Source organism: Schistocerca gregaria, chromosome 1 (genome assembly GCF_023897955.1).
Source record: "Schistocerca gregaria isolate iqSchGreg1 chromosome 1, iqSchGreg1.2, whole genome shotgun sequence".
In the NCBI taxonomy this organism is placed as follows: domain Eukaryota; kingdom Metazoa; phylum Arthropoda; class Insecta; order Orthoptera; family Acrididae; genus Schistocerca; species Schistocerca gregaria.
The window spans coordinates 640,332,570-640,350,608 of NC_064920.1; the positions used below are offsets into that span (position 1 = coordinate 640,332,570).

Below are 18,039 nucleotides of genomic sequence, written 5' to 3' on the forward strand. Positions count from 1 at the left end.
TTATGCTATGACAAATGTATCTTCATCACACACACACACACACACACACACACATACACACACACACACACACGCACGCACACACACAAAGGTTGAGCACTTACAAGTAACAGAGGAGTAAACCATGGTCCAGGTGTATTTTATAAAGACTAATAGTTTTTGCAGTTGTCCATCCTTGACATATAAAATAGGTTGCCAGTGTTCTTGTGCAGTATAAAGGTGAGTAACCTTATGAGCTACTCTTGTGTGTGGTACAACAGCTGTTTGATATGCTTAATTGGGTAAATTGAGTTCAGTGTGTTCAGAGTGGTAAAAGCAGTAGTGATTTACATATTTCAGCTCAGTAGAGAATGATGGTAGTATTGCTAAGAGAGAAGGCTTTGAATGGTTTCTTAGTGTCATGAGTGTGTTTGTGAAGTATTTGAGCTTTATGAAGCATTTTTTACAATTTCTCTGAAGCCACAGGAGATGGTGTCATTCGGAAGTGAGTTTGCATTAAGCACTTACAGTGCCAATGAGAAAAAAACTTTGTGACTTTCGTTGTATAAGATAATTCTGGTGACAGGGAGCACCATGCCTAATCATCACGCAATAGGAAAGCTTCTGGGATAGCGCTGTGTCTGTAGCAATGCACATGTTCACAAGAAGTTATGGGGCAAAAGAGTCAGGTCTTTATACATCATCCAGCCCAAATATGGAAACCAGGTAGAGTATACAGTAGTAATGTGCTATCAGAATAACAATGTGCTATATTTGTCTCATTTATTCTAAAGTCACTATTAACTGTCATTCAGGAATACCAGTGTAAATAATAGTCCAAGGAAGTGGTTATCACAAGATCAACCAAGAGAAAGGAAGTTGGATGAGGTTGATAGTTTACAATAAAAGACCTTAGATGATACAGGGGTGAACTAGGTGTAAATGTAATTCCTTGTAATGTATGAGTAGTCCTTCAGTCTTTAGTGCTAGGCTATAAAATGTGTATGAGTAAACACAGACAAAGGAACAAAGAGCAGAAGGGAGAGAACCCTGAAATGTCTGTTTTGTAATACTTAATGTGTTTTCATAGGTGGTAGTCACTCTTTTTTTTCCCTACTGTCAGGAATTGAATTTTTCAATTGTGTATATCAGTGCTCATAGCATTCCAGTCTAAGGATCTCTGAAAACAAAAATATGTAACAAGAATTATTTGTGGCATACACTCAAGAATATTCTGCAGAGGCCTGTTGAGGGAACCAGGGATACTAACTAATGCTTCCAGTATATTTATTCCTAAATGAAGTTTGTCATCTAGCAGATATATATGTTTTAAACAAACAGCTGAGTTCTTGGAATCAACACTAGAAATAAGGATCTCTGCAAACATTGAAAGTTATTTTGGTCCAGAAAGGTGCCCATTATTCAAGAACACACATTTTCAATAACTTTCCAGTAGCCATAAAAAGTTAAACTACTAACCAAGTTCAGTTTAAGAGCAGCCCAAAGGATTTATTGGTAGCAAACTCCTGCTCCACTGATGAATTTCTTAGTAGACCAACTGGTGTGTAAATGATACTAATAATATCAAATAGTGGGAGTTTTAGTACAATCTGACTTCTGTACAAATTCTGTGCAGCAATACAATAATTGTACATTAGTACTGGAAAATTATTTTTCTATTCAATGACGTGTGGTTGTGGTAACCTAAGAATTATCATATGCTTCCCACTATATCGATCATTTAAGTGCTTTGTGAATAATTATTTACTAACATATTTGTTTTTCTTTTTAAATATTTGTTTTATATTCTTGTTTATCAGACATGTCCTACATTCTGGAGGACTCCTCGCTATGGATCTACTGGAACAAAATGTATATATAATCTAATCATCTGATGAAACAAGCCAGCTGGATCCATCTTCATACAGTAAAGCTCTCAATATAGGCATTCTCAGTAATCAATATAACATGTGATGGTAACAAGACTTTGGAAGGAAGTGAAGTTGTTGTGTACATCTAATATGTTTAGATTTTTGTATACCTGCCATGTTTTTGAAAACAAGGACCCTTGTTTGTGTGATTAAGTTGAGTTTGCAATTTTTGTGGGCAACTGGAACATGTAGCATGATGTGATAGTGCTGCCAACTTGATGCACTGTAGGAGCAGAGCAGAGAGGTTTGTCTGCATCAAAAGGATATGCACGTTTTTGCATTTAGACGATTAAGTTGACCAGTGGCTGTAATGTGGCTTGGCTAGTTATTTTGCCACTACTACCACTGCAACACTGAACATTGGCACTGACTGGCTCAAGACGGTCTATCAAAAGTGGCAATTGCAAACAGATGTGTTCTTGCGAATGCTCTATGTAGGTTACAGATTCAGGTATTTGAATGTCTCATCTTTTAGTAATCATAACACTTAACATTAAAAAAAAAAAAAAAAAGGTTCAAATGGCTCTGATTACTATGGGACTTAACTTCTGAGGTCATCAGTCCCCTAGAACATAGAACTACTTAAACCTAATGAACCTAAGGACATTACACACATCCATGCCTGAGGCAGGATTTGAACCTGCGACCGTAGCGGTCGCGTGGTTCCAGACTGTAGCGCCTAGAACCGCTCAGCCACCCCAGCTGGCTAACATTTTCATTTCTGGTATGTGATGTTCAGTAGAATTTATTCTGGTTCCTTTCCTTTTAATATTCTGTGTATGAAAACAATTAGTATTTCCATGAGGGCACTTTGTTCTCATCCAAACTACTGCCTCATGAACTGGTAGTATGGTGTGGTTATGCTATTCTAAACCCTTTGGTGACAAAAGTCATGTGAGTTCCAGTAGTTCATGTAATGTTAATTCCTTTTTCCCTCCATATAATTTGAACTCCATTGTGAGATGTTAGAGACTTGGGGCTTTGATCATTGGCTTCTCACATGGTGTTGAATGACACCTGGGCATTCCACTCTTTCAACAGGCATAAGATGCTTGCGCTTCCAGTGCTTATGTAGCAACACATTACTCCTAATTTCTAACAGTGTTTCACAAATCTTTGTAACAGAAAAATTTTCCTTTTCCCTTGTGGTGACCATGTGCGATCATGAGTTCTTTAGCTTGCTTTCCTTCTGATGTTGTGTTACCAAATGTTTCCACCTTTTTGTAAGAATTCAGAATAAGCCTGAGAAATACACACAGTGATTTTTGAAATTGCAACAGTCTCCACATGGAGAGTTCCCAATCAGCTCATTCAGTAATGAATATGTGGCTTTCAATTTTTTTTTTAAATCAACTTTCTAGGGTAATTTCCTTCCATATCCTTAAAATTTGATTTTCCGTGTCTTTGTAACTTTGAGCTTGTCTGTGAAATGAGTAAATCAATAGGTGTTCAAAAAGTTTCCCGCCCATTTCACTACACATGCCAATGGGTTGGCGGGTGCGTTACGTTTCACATCAAACATTATCTTGGGGGGCTTCAACAAGGGCAACAGTGTCGATGGTGCACTTAACAAGTTCTTCATGTGCATCCAATTTTGCAGTGTACACATCCATCCCCCTTTAAGCAGCCCCATAAGCAAAAGTCTAATAGGGTTAGGTCGGATGATCTGGTGAGCCAGTTAATGGGTCCGCCATGGCCAATCAACTTTTGAGGAAATATGTTATTCAGCTATTAGGATGCTTGTCTGGTATAGCGAATTGGTTATCCATCATTTTTCAGGTATATTTGGTGTCATTGCTCCAATGCCATATCTTCCAAAAGTGCAAGTAGATATTCTGTGAGGAAATGTCCATGCTATGGCTGTCATGCAGTTTGGCACGAACACAGGTCATCGAGCATACCGTATCAGACATTAATTGAGAACATAACTTGGAATCATGTGGACTCTTCATGTACACGAATTGTGGGTATTCATAATACTATTGTGTGTAGAAATAGCCTCATCTGTAAATAAAATGTATTGCATGTAGTCTCTGTGTACAGCCAACCCCTCACAAAATTGTTGTCTGCTCACTAAGTCACCTACATGCAGGTGTTGTATATGCTGCATGTGGAGTGAATACAGGCCCTCAGGATGTAATGTGTGCTGCATTCACATTTGTGGAATATTGAGGTGACAGCTAGTGTGCTATGTACTTGTGGTGAGACTCTGTTGTACATTGCAGTAATGTCTTCCCTCTTCTCAGCTGAGTGGACAACAGCATGTTCTGATGTTTCATGTACATCAAGTAGTGTTTCGGATTCACGTAATATTTGAAAATCCCTGGAAAATACCCTGGCACAGGGGGTTTGTCAATCAGGGAAGTCTCTCTGGTATTCTGTCACAGCTGCATGGCACTGCCTTTAGAGTACCCATACACAAACAATATATCTGTGTATAATGCATGGGTGAACGTATACGGCCTGTTGGTATTCATGGACACAATGGAATTGCTCAATTAAACAACTCTGAAGCATGGCATAAGCACAGTCTCATGACTGCTCCTCCCTGATTGAACCCACAATTCCACAATGGATAACCTTACACCCATTGCCTCGGTGTGATGTCACAACGCTACCATATGCTGGAAAATCCCACACCTCTTGCAGGATGGATGAGTCATCTGTCCCATCACTATTCTGTCCAACACAGTGCCTGCATAACATTTCAGTAAGTAATATTCACACTTGACATCATATTCATTCGTAGATGTGTGTAGCCTTCAACATGCTCCAGTTCCATAATCAGTGAAAACAGCACACAAGTTCATAGAGGTGTGTGTACTGAGTCAGACACTGAATAAATTCCATTAGAGACAGCAAGATGAAGCATGTAGTGAGCGAGAGCAAGTAGTATAAAGTTTCCATATGGTAAACCTGTCAGGATTTCTAAAGAACCCAGTAGCAGCATAAAATCAAAGCTCTCTATGCTTCTTTAGCAACTTTGTAACATGGGTATTGAACCACTGTGAATCTTTTGCATCCCTCAAAAGCTTTCTCAGTTTGTAAGGTGTAAAATGTATTCTACAAGAGTTTTGAATGTTATTTGTACCCCACATCTTTGTCCCTTGTATGTTTTGATGTTGACTGCCAAGTTACTGTGCATTTGTTTTCTTTCATCCTAGATAGCAAAAATATTTCCCTGCTTTTTTTAGAATTCTTTGTGGCTCCTCTAGCTAGTATTTTCAGAAAAGAAAACCCAGAACTATTTTGCATCATTACCTGTTTTTTTCATCAGCTGAAAGAAATGACTATCCCATTCTATAACTAGTAAATAGATGTCTGCCTCTCTCACTATACCACAATCATGGAAATTTCTTGCAATGGTCTCCTAGGTTTAACTAAAGTGCCCTGTTATTACAGATTCTGAAGCAAGTGGTCTATAGAAATATCTGATTATCATGTTTTGACTCATCTTTGATCCTTACTCTCACCCGGGTTAGTTCACATTCAGAATCTGTAACGATCTCATGAGATAATGTTGAGTTCTCTATGGCAATAAATATACCGCCAATTATAATTTCTAACCTATCCTTGTGAGATATATTCTGATATGGATAAGGATTTTGCTGCTGTTCACTTTGTGTTTGAGCCAGCTTTCTGTTACAAATACATCATGAGAAATATTACCTTTAATAAGTAAAAATTTATCTGCAGCTTTACCATGAATACTCCTGCAGTTTACTGACATCACATTAACAGGTTCTCCTTCAAATGTGCAAGGATTAATATTCTCTTCTGAGAGCAATATGGCTGATCTTTTTCTTGCTTCATAAGATAATTCATCATTGAGCCTATGGAGGGGCTCCTCGTAAGTAAAAGACACCTATGAGCATGCCATACATACATTGGTACCAGAGTAGCTACTTCGTCTATGGGTACACACCTGATTTACAATTCTCCATCTGATAGTGGAGGCTGAGGAATGTGCATCAGAGATCATTGGAGAATTGTTTAAGACTGGTTTAGGCCTATTTGGCTCCAAACAAGAGGACCACAGTTGGTTGTGGATATGATGCTGTAGTGAGGCATGTTTCCAACTCATGAGTGAGGTTAGCTCTGCCTACATCACTTCAACCAACTGTCTAAAAGAACTGGTGATGGCCTCAGAACCAATGCAGCAAGCATTCATGCCAACAAGAGCTATGATACACAGCCAGTTGCACCTTGGACTAGATGTTCTGGTATGCATACTGGATGCACACTGGCCTTCTTTTCCATCCTTTCATTTCCCTGAGTGGCTCTCCAATAAGTCCTCTTCTGCCAATATATTAAAGAGAGTCCAACTGTACTAAAAGAACACAAAGATGCCCACTGCGAGCTCCAGGATAATATTGTGTATTTCATGTATTTATTGTGAAAAACTTAGTGTGAAAAATTTATTGTGAATTACTAGTAATACATATTAGGCCTACCCAAGAAACATTAAACCTATCTCACAGCAGTTCTTCTTCCTTGGCTGTTTTTACTCATATTGAGTGACGTCTTTCAACAGCCAAATTGCACCATCAGGATTATCAGTTGGAACCTAAAATAAAGAAGTAAACATTATAAATTATTTTGAAGAATGGTCTCATCTAACATACTAAAAAAATCACAAAGAATCTTGTTTTTATAAGAGTACAGTAGTAAGATTAGATAGCAGTACCTGAGCAGCAAATATCAACCATTAAGCCTTTCACTGTTTTCATCCTACTTCCATCACTTCCATTTTGTGCTGATTTCATTCAGAATTCTGTTGTTCTTAGCAACCTCAACAATTTACATAGTGAAATATTTGAATCTTACAGTTCCCCCTTCTGTTGTTCATTCCAGTGTCAAACCAACAATTACTGGATGCCTTAACTAATGGGCCTTTAGTTATATTTCATGAATTGAATGACACAAATCCCAAGGAAATGAGTATCTGGTGCATGACAACACATGAAAAATACGATCTTCACAGAGATAAAATGTAATGAAATGACTTAACTTGATGAAATACAGTGTTCATATTAATTATAAACTAAGATTTAATTTTAAGATTTTATATGAAAATAATCTTTTTTTAAGTGAAAGGAAGTCAAGAAAGAAATAAGTGTGTGTGTGTGGGTGGGTGGCTGCACATATTTCTGTTTTCAAAGTGTTTAAAAACTAAAAGTTTAGCAGTCTTTTCATTGTATCTAGAGACTCAGCGCATCGTCTATGGTGTGAGAAGCAATCTATCCATTTTTTCATATTGTTGAGGTACAAGGAGTTTGGTAAGAGATGGATCCACAGCCTTCATGTCATTGTTAAACATTGTAATGATCCCTTGTGGTTGTCAATCTTTTTTGTTATTTATTGTGACTGCTATTTTGAACATTTCATAATCCACCTGTTAAGGGAATAATTTGAACAATAAGATATGGGCATACTGTTGCTGTGGGCTTTTCATAGTTCTGTGAATATTTAACTGTTGTATGGCCTGGACAACAGTGGCGCACATTTCAAGTTCGGAATAGAGAGTGTATTATGCCTGTGGGCATATTTCCATTTATTTTATGTGCTTGAAGATTATAAATGGTCAAAATTGTTTTGTAATAAAAATTGTTGTAAATATTAATGACCTTCTTTAAGAATTCGGAGTTCCCTACCATATAACACTTAATTCACTCTTAAGACTTCAGTACTATTTACAAGCTATTTGTTATACTGTGGTAGGTTGCTGAATACATGTGCACACATGTATCTGACTCCTTCCTGTGCCTATGGAAGATGTTATAGAAGTTTTTAGAGGTAAAATGATACTTGTACTGTCAACTTCTTTGACCAAAGACAGATTATAATAGTATGATCTGAAGAATATCAACATTTATGTATGATTAAATAAAATAGAAAGAAACTTCCACATGGGAAAAATATATTAAAAACAAAGATTCCAAGACTTACCAAGCGGGAAAGCGCCGGCAGACAGGCACATGAACAAAACACACAAACACACACACAGAATTGCTAGCTTTCGCAACCGATGGTTGCTTCTTCAGGAAGGAGAGGGAAAGACGAAAGGATGTAGGTTTTAAGGGAGAGGGTAAGGAGTCATTCCAATCCCGGGAGCGGAAAGACTTCCCTTAGGGGAAAAAAAGGACAGATGTACACTCGCGCGCACACACACACACACACACATATCCATCCGCACATACACAGACACAAGCAGACATATTTAAAGGCCTCTAATATTGGTAGATGATTCATGGATGGTTGGCCTGGTTCTCAGTTTTCTCTGTGAGAGTGGTTTTTATTCTCAGTTATAAGGTTTTAATCTGACTCCAGAGCAAGGCCAGGATGGTTAGTACTGGGGAATCTCCTACTGTATGCTAGATCTGGGGGTTCTTGGCTCCACCTCTTTGACCAGGCTACTCTTTCAGTACTCTTTCACTCACTTTTAATCACCTTTAGAATTGGTTTGCCTCCTTTCTGCTGCACCCAATTTTCTGTCCTAGGAGATTCTGTTGAATAAAGGGCACCCTTGACTGTAATGGATCAGGTGTGGAATAGCTGTGGGTAGGATGTTTTCCATTGCATGTAGAGCCTTGGCAATGCCCTCCTGCTGATTTTCCTATTTACTTCATCTTGCTATTATTTCTGGTGGTACTAAAGATATCCATTATGTGTTTAGCCTTCTCAATTTTACTGTTATGAATCTCCCAAATAGACCAATGAATGTCTCTATTTCTGGATCAAGAGACTGATGACTTTGTTGCTTGATCTTTCTCCCTGCCATTCTCTCCTCTGACCCTACCAGTCAAACAGTTGCAGCCATGGATGAAGTGCTTCACTCACTTACAGATTTATGCAAAGAAGAAAATTCAAAAGAAAAGAAAGACATAACAATCAGTGCACACTAAAGGAATCAGAATAAAGGAGATTGTAACAATAACAAATGAAATATGTGATGGACTATACAACCAAGAGTGAAGAACGAAGTCACAGAGGACAATAGAAAAATGAAAAAAAAAAGAAAAAAAAGAAACAGGAATACACTGAAAAGGAATTAGAGACAGTGTCAAGTAGCAAAAACAGTGAAACTACCACAGCAGAATGTCATTCGCAGTTAAACAAAACAGCAAATTTTATCTACAATGTGCAGTCTATCCTGTCACATTTTTTTTTACAAAATTCAGAGGGTTAACCTGCCAGTTGTACTGAAGAAGAAAACATCAAAATTGTATCATCAAAGTTAACAGAAGACACAGAAGCGTTCGAAGCACAAGTTCACAAAAATGACAATAACAACTGAGCAGATTCTGAGGCAGTATTTTTGGAAGAAGCATGACCAGAAGAGAAACAAAATTAAATAATGTGGACATTAGTAAATGAACCCAAAATGCTGGACAAAGAACATATCAGAGGAAATAGATGGTGATAAAAAAAAAGAATAATGAAACAGGGATAAGATTGTAAAACAGAATAAGATAGAAGATCTGCATCTAACTTGAAAACACCAAATGGGCACCAAAAAAGGAGAGATGAAATAGTGTTCTACGGTATGAAAAGAATGAAAGAATGAAAAACCAATTGCTAGCATTGTTACACTATAGTGACAGACTGTACCTAGTGGTTTCTCATACTAATGTAAATTACATTATAATTTTCGAACTGTTATTTGTGATGAAAGGGAATTAGTGAAGTGTCAATGATAAGTGCAAATGATTACATGTCAATGGTTGAAGTTATGCTGGAAGCTTAAGAACAGCTTGTTTTTACTACAAGCTTTGACTTTTCAAGAGCTAATGGCAACAGCAGAAGTAAGGGTGAGTATTAGTCAGTGCATGCATGAGGTAGGACTGCTCCCATCCACCAACCAAGGAGCTGAGAGTGTCTGCTTGTCCCATGCAGCGGGCACACATATGGTCACCAGATGTGGCTACACATTTGCAGGGTCCCATGGCCAGCCATGTAGAGAGAGTGTCGACCTACAGCCACTCGTGCCAAACAAGCCACTGATTATCAACAAAATTATGTTCCGGTGCGGAATGTGCAACCCTCCTTACCACAACATACCAAGAGATAAATATCATCATGCTACTACACTACAGTGCTTCTGTGTGTGAGTAATAATGGGAAGAGAAGTGCATTTGAATTAATGTTTTGTAAATTTCCATTCTATTGTCTTTCAGCAGACAATGAATAGTGGAGTATTTACAATATTACTTGACAACTAGCATTATAGATGTTGAGGTAGGGGAGGGGACAATGCTAGTGATGAGGGCATCCTTGCTGATGGGGCAGTATAGTAAGGGAGCTTTAGTTCTACAGCTTAAGCCTGTACACTTATGTGTATCTCACAGATACAGCTAGCAAGTCAGCAAATGATTGTAACAGGTTATGCCAGGACAAACAATAATATGACAAGTTAACTATTTGTTATTAACCCTTGACAAGGAGGGCCATGTTTCATAACACAAGAGGGCATGCAGCACACACTGTACACATGTAAAGAATAGTGGTCTTTGTATAGTCAAGTTAAATATGTATGGGCAAAAACGCAATGACAAAATAAACTTACAGTGTATGAGCTAAAGCACTGTTTCATTAAACAACAACAAAATCTGAATCTATTTGTACACCCTAGTGTATAAGTAGTGAGTACCTAAAAATGCCGAACTATTATTCATGCAATGTTTCATGTCATAATTTAGAGTCATCTGGATATAGTGGTGTATTTTCTGTATATACATTAAGAGAAATTGGTAACTTAAATTGTTTCAACAGTGTGTAATGATAAAATTCAGATGAGCTAATGAATAGTTTTGAGATTATTGACACCATTCATTAGAAAATCTTGATTTCATGCTTTCTGGTAAACTGTTTCATTTTTTATGAAAACTAATTAATTTAAATAATATTCATAATATATTCATATATATATAAAATATATTGACCACACCCAAAATTCCTTTGGCCCTGAGCTATTATACTTGTTAGTTTCTAGGATTTGACATTATACTATTACTAACTGAAGCAGATAACATGCTTCATTATTCTTTTAGGCCACTAATTAAGAACTCACATAAAGTAGCAAAACTTCGAACATGGTAATTTTACATGTAAATTATACTGTTGAAGTGTTACATGCCATTTAGGCAATTGACATTTCATGCTCCTTGTGCAGTACAAGAAAAGATGATTGTGACAGAATAATATGAAGTAAGGAGAAAGTTGCAGAATGTGTACTGTGCACTCATATTTGTTTTCGTATGTGCAGACATTAAATGGGAGGTGTGGAATATGAGAAAACAGTAAGGTATGATGACAAATAAATGACTTCAGCTCCTGTGGGCAGGGCCTTTTATGTTTTGGCATCACTGCTTGGTGGTGGCTTGACCATCAAAGAGTAACTAGCCCTGCGCCTGCTACACGGACGTCTGAGTCACAGCTCTTGTACAAGATAAGTAATTTAAGTAGTAATAAACTGTTTTTTAACACTTTAAACTAATTTATTACGTTAATTATAGTGCTCTGCAAGCATACCATTAAAGGTTTTTGTCTTACTCGCGTATTTTCACAGTAATCACGTAAAGTTCATTTTGTTTACATATCGCGGCCAGGCCGAACTTTTGAGTTTTCAGATTAAACTTCATACCGCAATCTTAAGTGCATTTACTGATAGTTTAGTGTGCTAAATACGTTTGCTGCCCATTTATATCTGTAGAGTATCGTCATCTCTTAAGTAATTTCCAGTAAAAAAAACTTCTGAACCACTGTTTACATAGTCGCGAGTAGGCCTAATTTTTCGTACACGTATTTTCATTGTTTTCCGGTAACTTAATTGTCTTTCTGTCACTAAAATAGATTTGTACCATGAGTGTAAAGTGCCTGACGTGCCGTAGGATCGTTAGCTCCGGGGTCTGGTGTGATGGATGTAGTAACTTTTTTCATTGGGGCGACTGTAGTGGCGTGGGAATTGGGAAAATGAGCGAGACTCATCAGTGGTTCTGTAGGCTATGCAGTAGAGATAGGAAGATTGTGGAACAGGAGGGGAAAATTGCTGCCCTTCAGGCTGAGTTAGATGAGGCTAGGCGAGAACTGGGCAGGTTAAGGGGGGAGAAGGGTAAACAGGGGTGGGAAGTGGCAACAGGCATGAGGAACAGGCCAAGAAATTCTTCTGACCGCTTTGTTATTAATGTACAAAATAGGTTTGACCTGTTGCCTCAGTCAGAAACTGATGAGCCTCTCACAGAAGTAGATGTACACAGGGCTCAACAAGCTTTCAGCAGCAAATTGATTAAGAATGTAGGGAAGTCTGCAAAGAGAAAGAAAGTCTTGTTGCTAGGTAGTTCGCATGCTAGGGGTGTGGGCCAACTTCTGCAGGATGAATTAGGGTTGGATTACCAGGTCACAAGTTTTTTCAAACCTAGTGCTGAACTTGGGCAGGTTACAGAGGATTTAGGTTCACTATGTAAAGGTTTTACTAAGGAAGACACCGTGGTTATTGTGGGTGGGCCGGGCAACAGTATTGACAGAGATCCGGGGTACAGCATAGAGTGTGACCTGGCAAATATTGCATCGGCATCGAATCATACCAGTGTTGGGTTTGTGTCGGTTCTGGAGCGCCACGACCGACCTCATTTGACCTCTTCTGTCAGGAGAGTTAATTTGGAGTTGGAACGGCTACTTGGATCTGATGCGGGGTCACACATTGGTGTGGTTCGTGTTGATTCACTCTGTAGGTGGGACTATACTAGACATGGCCTACACCTCAACAGGAAAGGGAAGGGTAAACTGGCTGGGCTGATAGCAGGAAATTTAAAGGGGGGAGGAACTACATCTCATGGTGGAAACTCTTTTTTAGTGTAAGATCAGTGTCCAGTGGGAAACTCAGCCATGCAAGTACTAAAGATGTCAAAAAAGTTCAAGATAGTTGCAAAAGTAAAATGAAAAATGTTAGTATATTTCATCAAAATATTGGGGGATTGAACAATAAAATTGATGAGCTTCTGCTTTGTTTAGAAGATATAGAAACTGAGAATGTAATAGATGTACTATGCCTGTCTGAGCATCACATTGTCACTGATATGCAAAAGGTTAGCATCAATGGGTACAAATTAGCTGCACATGTAAGTAGAGATAATATGATGAGAGGAGGAGTTGCCATATATGTCAAAAGCTTCCACAGTGCAAAAAATTTAGAAACTAAAAAATTTTGTGTAGAGCAACATATGGAAGCATGTGCCACTGAACTTAAACTAAAGGATGGCACTTTCATAATTGTAACAGTGTATAGGTCCCCCTCAGGGAATTTCCAGCTATTTCTGGAAAACTTGGATGCTTTGTTGTGCTATCTGTCAGACAGGGGGAAGCAAATTATCATTTGTGGGGATTTCAATGTTGATTCCCTGAAAGAGTGTAATAGGAAGAATGACCTTTTAGTATTACTCAGTTCTTTCAATTTGAGCTCCGTCATTGATTTTCCTACTCGGATAACAAAGAACAGCAGTACATTGATAGATAACTTTTTTATAGACCAAGATAAGTTTAAGGACATAAATGCTTATCCTGTTGAGAATGGTCTTTCAGATCATAGTGCACAGCTTGTTACAGTACATGACATAGCTCCATGCAGTATAATAAATCAGACTTTCAAAGCAGTGCGTTCAATTAACAATATAAATATTGCAAACTTTAGGGAAAGCCTACAGCAGCTAGACTGGGATGAAGTGTATAAGGAACCCGATGCAAACTTGAAATATAACTTATTTCACAATACATTTTTAAGGGTATTTGAAAATTGTTTTCCCAAGAAAATAGTTAAACATAATTCCAAGAAAACATATAAAAAACCTTGGCTAACTAAAGGAATAAGAATATCTTGCAACCGCAAAAGAGAACTGTATCTAACAGCAAGATGGAGTACTGACCCCGAAATTGTTCAATATTATAAAAACTATTGTGCGGTACTAAGAAAAGTTATTAAAAAGTCCAGAAGCATGTGTATCATGTCTGAGATCAGTAACTCTGATAATAAAATTAAAGCAATTTGGAATATTATTGAAAGGGAAACAGGGCAACCAAGAGCACAGGAAGACTTTAGTGCAATAAAATTGAATGTCAAGTGCACTAACAAACAATCAGAAATTGAAAATATTTTGAATAATCATTTTTTAAATGTTGTGGAGAAAATAGGATCTAGATCTTCACTAGAAGAGGCAAGGCTATTAATAGAAGAGGCCATACCTGCACAGTTTGAAACAGCTGTAATTCCACCAACCTCTCCCTCTGAAATCAGTAAAATAATAAACTCACTGAAAAGTAAAAGCTCTTACGGAATTGATGGCATTTCCAGCAAAGTTCTTAAAGCTTGTTCCCCACAGATAAGTAGAATTCTCAGCCACGTATGTAATAGCTCTTTGGAGCAGGGTGTTTTCCCTGATAGACTGAAATATGCCATTGTAAAACCATTGCATAAAAAGGGGGATATGTCGGATGTCAACAACTACCGCCCAATCTCTCTTCTGACAGCTCTATCAAAAATTTTTGAGAAAGTAATGTATTCAAGAGTAGCCTCCCATATTTGTAAAAATAAAGTACTAACAAAATGTCAGTTTGGTTTTCAGAAAGGCTTTTCAACAGAAAATGCTATATATGCTTTCACTGATCAAATATTAAATGCTCTGAATAACCGGACATCACCCATTGGTATTTTTTGTGATCTCTCAAAGGCCTTTGATTGTGTAAATCATGGAATTCTTTTAGATAAGCTAAATCATTATGGTTTGAGTGGGGCAGTGCACAAATGGTTTAATTCATACTTAACTGGAAGAATGCAGAAAGTTGAAATAAGTGGTTCGTGTAATGTTAAAACAGCTGATTCCTCAAACTGGGGTGCTATCAAGCACGGGGTCTCACAGGGTTCGGTCTTAGGTCCTTTACTGTTCTTGATATACATTAATGACTTACCATTCCACATTGATGAAGATGCCAAGTTAGTTCTTTTTGCTGATGATACAAGTATACCAAGTATACCAAGAACTAAGTGATGTAATTGTAAATGATGTTTTTCACAATATTATTAAGTGGTTTTCAGCAAACGGACTCTCTTTAAATTTTGATAAAACACAGTATATACAGTTCCGTACAGTAAATGGCACAACTCCAGCAATAAATATAGAATTTGAACAGAAGTCTGTAGCTAAGGTAGAATTTTCAAAATTTTTAGGTGTGTCCATTGATGAGAGGTTAAACTGGAAGCAACACATTGATGGTCTGCTGAAACGTCTGAGTTCAGCTACGTATGCTATTAGGGTTATTGCAAATCTTGGTGATAAGAATCTCAGTAGATTAGCTTACTATGCCTACTTTCATTCACTGCTTTCGTATGGCATCATATTCTGGGGTAATTCATCGTTGAGTAGAAAAGTATTCATTGCACAAAAACGTGTAATCAGAATAATTGCTGGAGCCCACCCACGGTCATCCTGCAGACATCTATTTAAGGATCTAGGGATCCTCACAGTAACCTCACAGTATATATATTCCCTTATGAAATTTGTTGATAATAATCCAACCCAATTCAAAAGTAATAGCAGTGTGCATACCTATAACACCAGGAGAAAGGATGATCTTCACTATGCAGGGTTAAATCTGACTTTGGCACAGAAAGGGGTAAATTATGCTGCCACAAAAGTTTTAGATATAAACTAAGTAAAAAAAAAAAAACTTAATCATTAGTGTCATGCAATATTTTGTGTAATGTAATTTCTTGTACAGACATCTTTTATTAACCTGACACGTTCCACATCATTACGAAGTGTCGTATTCATGATCTATGGAACAAGTATTAATCTAATCTAATCTAATCTCCAAGAATGACAGCAAAAGACAACATGGCTCTGTGACAAATGAAGCATATTGTAATCTGAAATGTCATATTTTCTTTCAAGGGATATGTAAAGTTGTCTTCTACTCTAATTCATGAGTTACTCTAAAGATCTGTACACCCACTGAAGGAAATATATGTTCATAAAAGGAAAGTAGTGGGTGTGCTTTTTCACAAAATTAGTAGAAGTTTGTTCCTTTGCTCCAGTAACAGCTGCAGAACATGAAGAAGTCAAGCCCTTCCATGGCTGTATGTGGTATATATCAGAGGCAATGATTATCAAGACCTCTACTTCAAAATAATCAACTATAGTGACCAGATTACAGAAAAAAATTTAAATACATTGGGTGTTACGTCAAGTGACAGACCTCATGAGGTGTTCTGTCTCAGCCCCAACTTTGAGGAGAGAGCCAGCAACTACATAAAACCCTACACCAACAATAAAAACACTTCACAGTGTGGTAATCAAGTAGCACTGAACTGTTAGCTTTTCTCAGTAGCTGTTTTTTAGTTAAAGCAAGTTATTGTTGAACCTATAGGCCATCTGCACTAATAAATTTTCACCCTGTAGTTTGATAAACTAATTTGTATTTACTGAGATTACAAAATACTATCACGTTGGTTTATATGTACCTCATCCCACCTAAAAAATCTTCAATTTGCTGCCAGCATTTGGCCTGTCATCATCTCCATGTTCAAAAGGCTGCAAATCACAATCACCGTGCTAATATCTCTGTGTTGTTCACTTATTCAACATGTCCTCCATGCTTGATAACTGTACAATATAAATTTATGTGTTAAAGTTCACGGTCAGTTTTGAACACGTTAACATTTGTGTGTAACGTATTGGCAATAATTTGTTGGTCTCTGCATTTATATTGCAAAGTAAGGAACTAGTTCAATGAACTACCACTGAGTGTAAATGTAACTTAATTGTTTTTTAATGTGAAATGACATGGGTGACTTACAAGAAGTCAATTGTTTATGTGAGAAGTGTGAATTTTGTTCTTTGTGGAAGTTCAAATATACTGATAGTTAATGAAAAGTATTCTTCAATTTCACAAAGGGAGAAAGGGTCTTAAAAGGTTCCTGCCACTAGTATCGGTTTTCAGAGAAGAAGTTTGTAGACATTACAGAAGCTGGCTCTCCAGAGAAGATCAGCTGTGCATTCCCAAGTAAGTCAACTCGTGTAAGAGAAGTGGGGAGTTTGCACATTCACTTCACACACTCTTAGTCATCAAAAACGTTAGATAATGTAAATGGATAGATAAAAAATCTACTCACCAAGTAGTGGCAGGGGAACACAGACACACACACACACACACACGCACGCACGCACGCACACACACACACACACACACACACACACACACACACACACACACACACACACACACACACACACAAGAGGGCTTAACTTTTACAAGCTTTTGGAGCCAGTGGCTCCTTCTGGCAAAAGAGCTAAAGGGGCTTGTGCCTGAAGAAGTAACCACTGGATCTGAAAGCTTGTAAAAGTTAAACCCTCTTGTGTGTCTGTTCCCCAGCTGCCATTTGGTGAGTAGATTTTTTTATCCATCCCTTTACAGTATATTATCAATAAAACCCCCCCATGAACCATGGACTTTGCCATTGGTGGGGAGGCTTGCGTGCCTCAGCGATACAGATGGCCGTACCGTAGGTGCAACCACAACGGAGGGGTATCTGTTGAGAGGCCAGACAAACATGTGGTTCCTGAAGAGGGGCAGCAGCCTTTTCAGTAGTTGCAGGGGCAACAGTCTGGATGATTGACTGATCTGGCCTTGCAACATTAACCAAAACGGCCTAGCTGTGCTGGTACTGCGAACGGCTGAAAGCAAGGGGAAACTACAGCCGTAATTTTTCCCGAGGACATGCAGCTTTACTGTATGATTAAATGATGATGGCGTCCTCTTGGGTAAAATATTTCAGAGGTAAAATAGTCCCCCATTTGGATCTCCGGGCGGGGACCACTCAGGGAGACGTCGTTATCAGGAGAAAGAAAACTGGCGTTCTACGGATCAGAGCGTGGAATGTCAGATCACTTAATCAGGCAGATAGGTTAGAAAATTTAAAAAGGGAAATGGATAGGTTAAAGTTAGATATAGTGGGAATTAGTGAAGTTCGGTGGCAGGAGGAACAAGACTTTTGGTCAGGTGAATACAGGGTTATAAATATAAAATCAAATAGGGGTAATGCAGGAGTAGGTTTAATAATGAATAAAAAAATAGGAGTGTG

General features: G+C 37.9%; 1 protein-coding gene across 3 annotated transcripts in view; it reads right to left on the reverse strand.

Moving 5' to 3' along the window:
- The window catches only part of LOC126360492 (retinoid-inducible serine carboxypeptidase-like), a 283,675-nt gene that overhangs the window by 170,710 nt on the left and 94,926 nt on the right, over positions 1-18,039 (reverse strand). The window contains exon 9 of one of the 3 annotated variants that reach the window (XM_050007718.1): positions 6,381-6,477. The exons of 1 other annotated variant lie outside the window; for it this stretch is intronic. In XM_050007718.1, coding sequence (XP_049863675.1) covers positions 6,415-6,477 — 63 coding nt within the window. In that variant the 3' untranslated portion in view covers positions 6,381-6,414. Of the gene's footprint in view, positions 1-6,271; positions 6,478-18,039 lie in introns of those variants that run through there. One more of the 3 variants, XM_050007717.1, reaches the window with a different exon arrangement.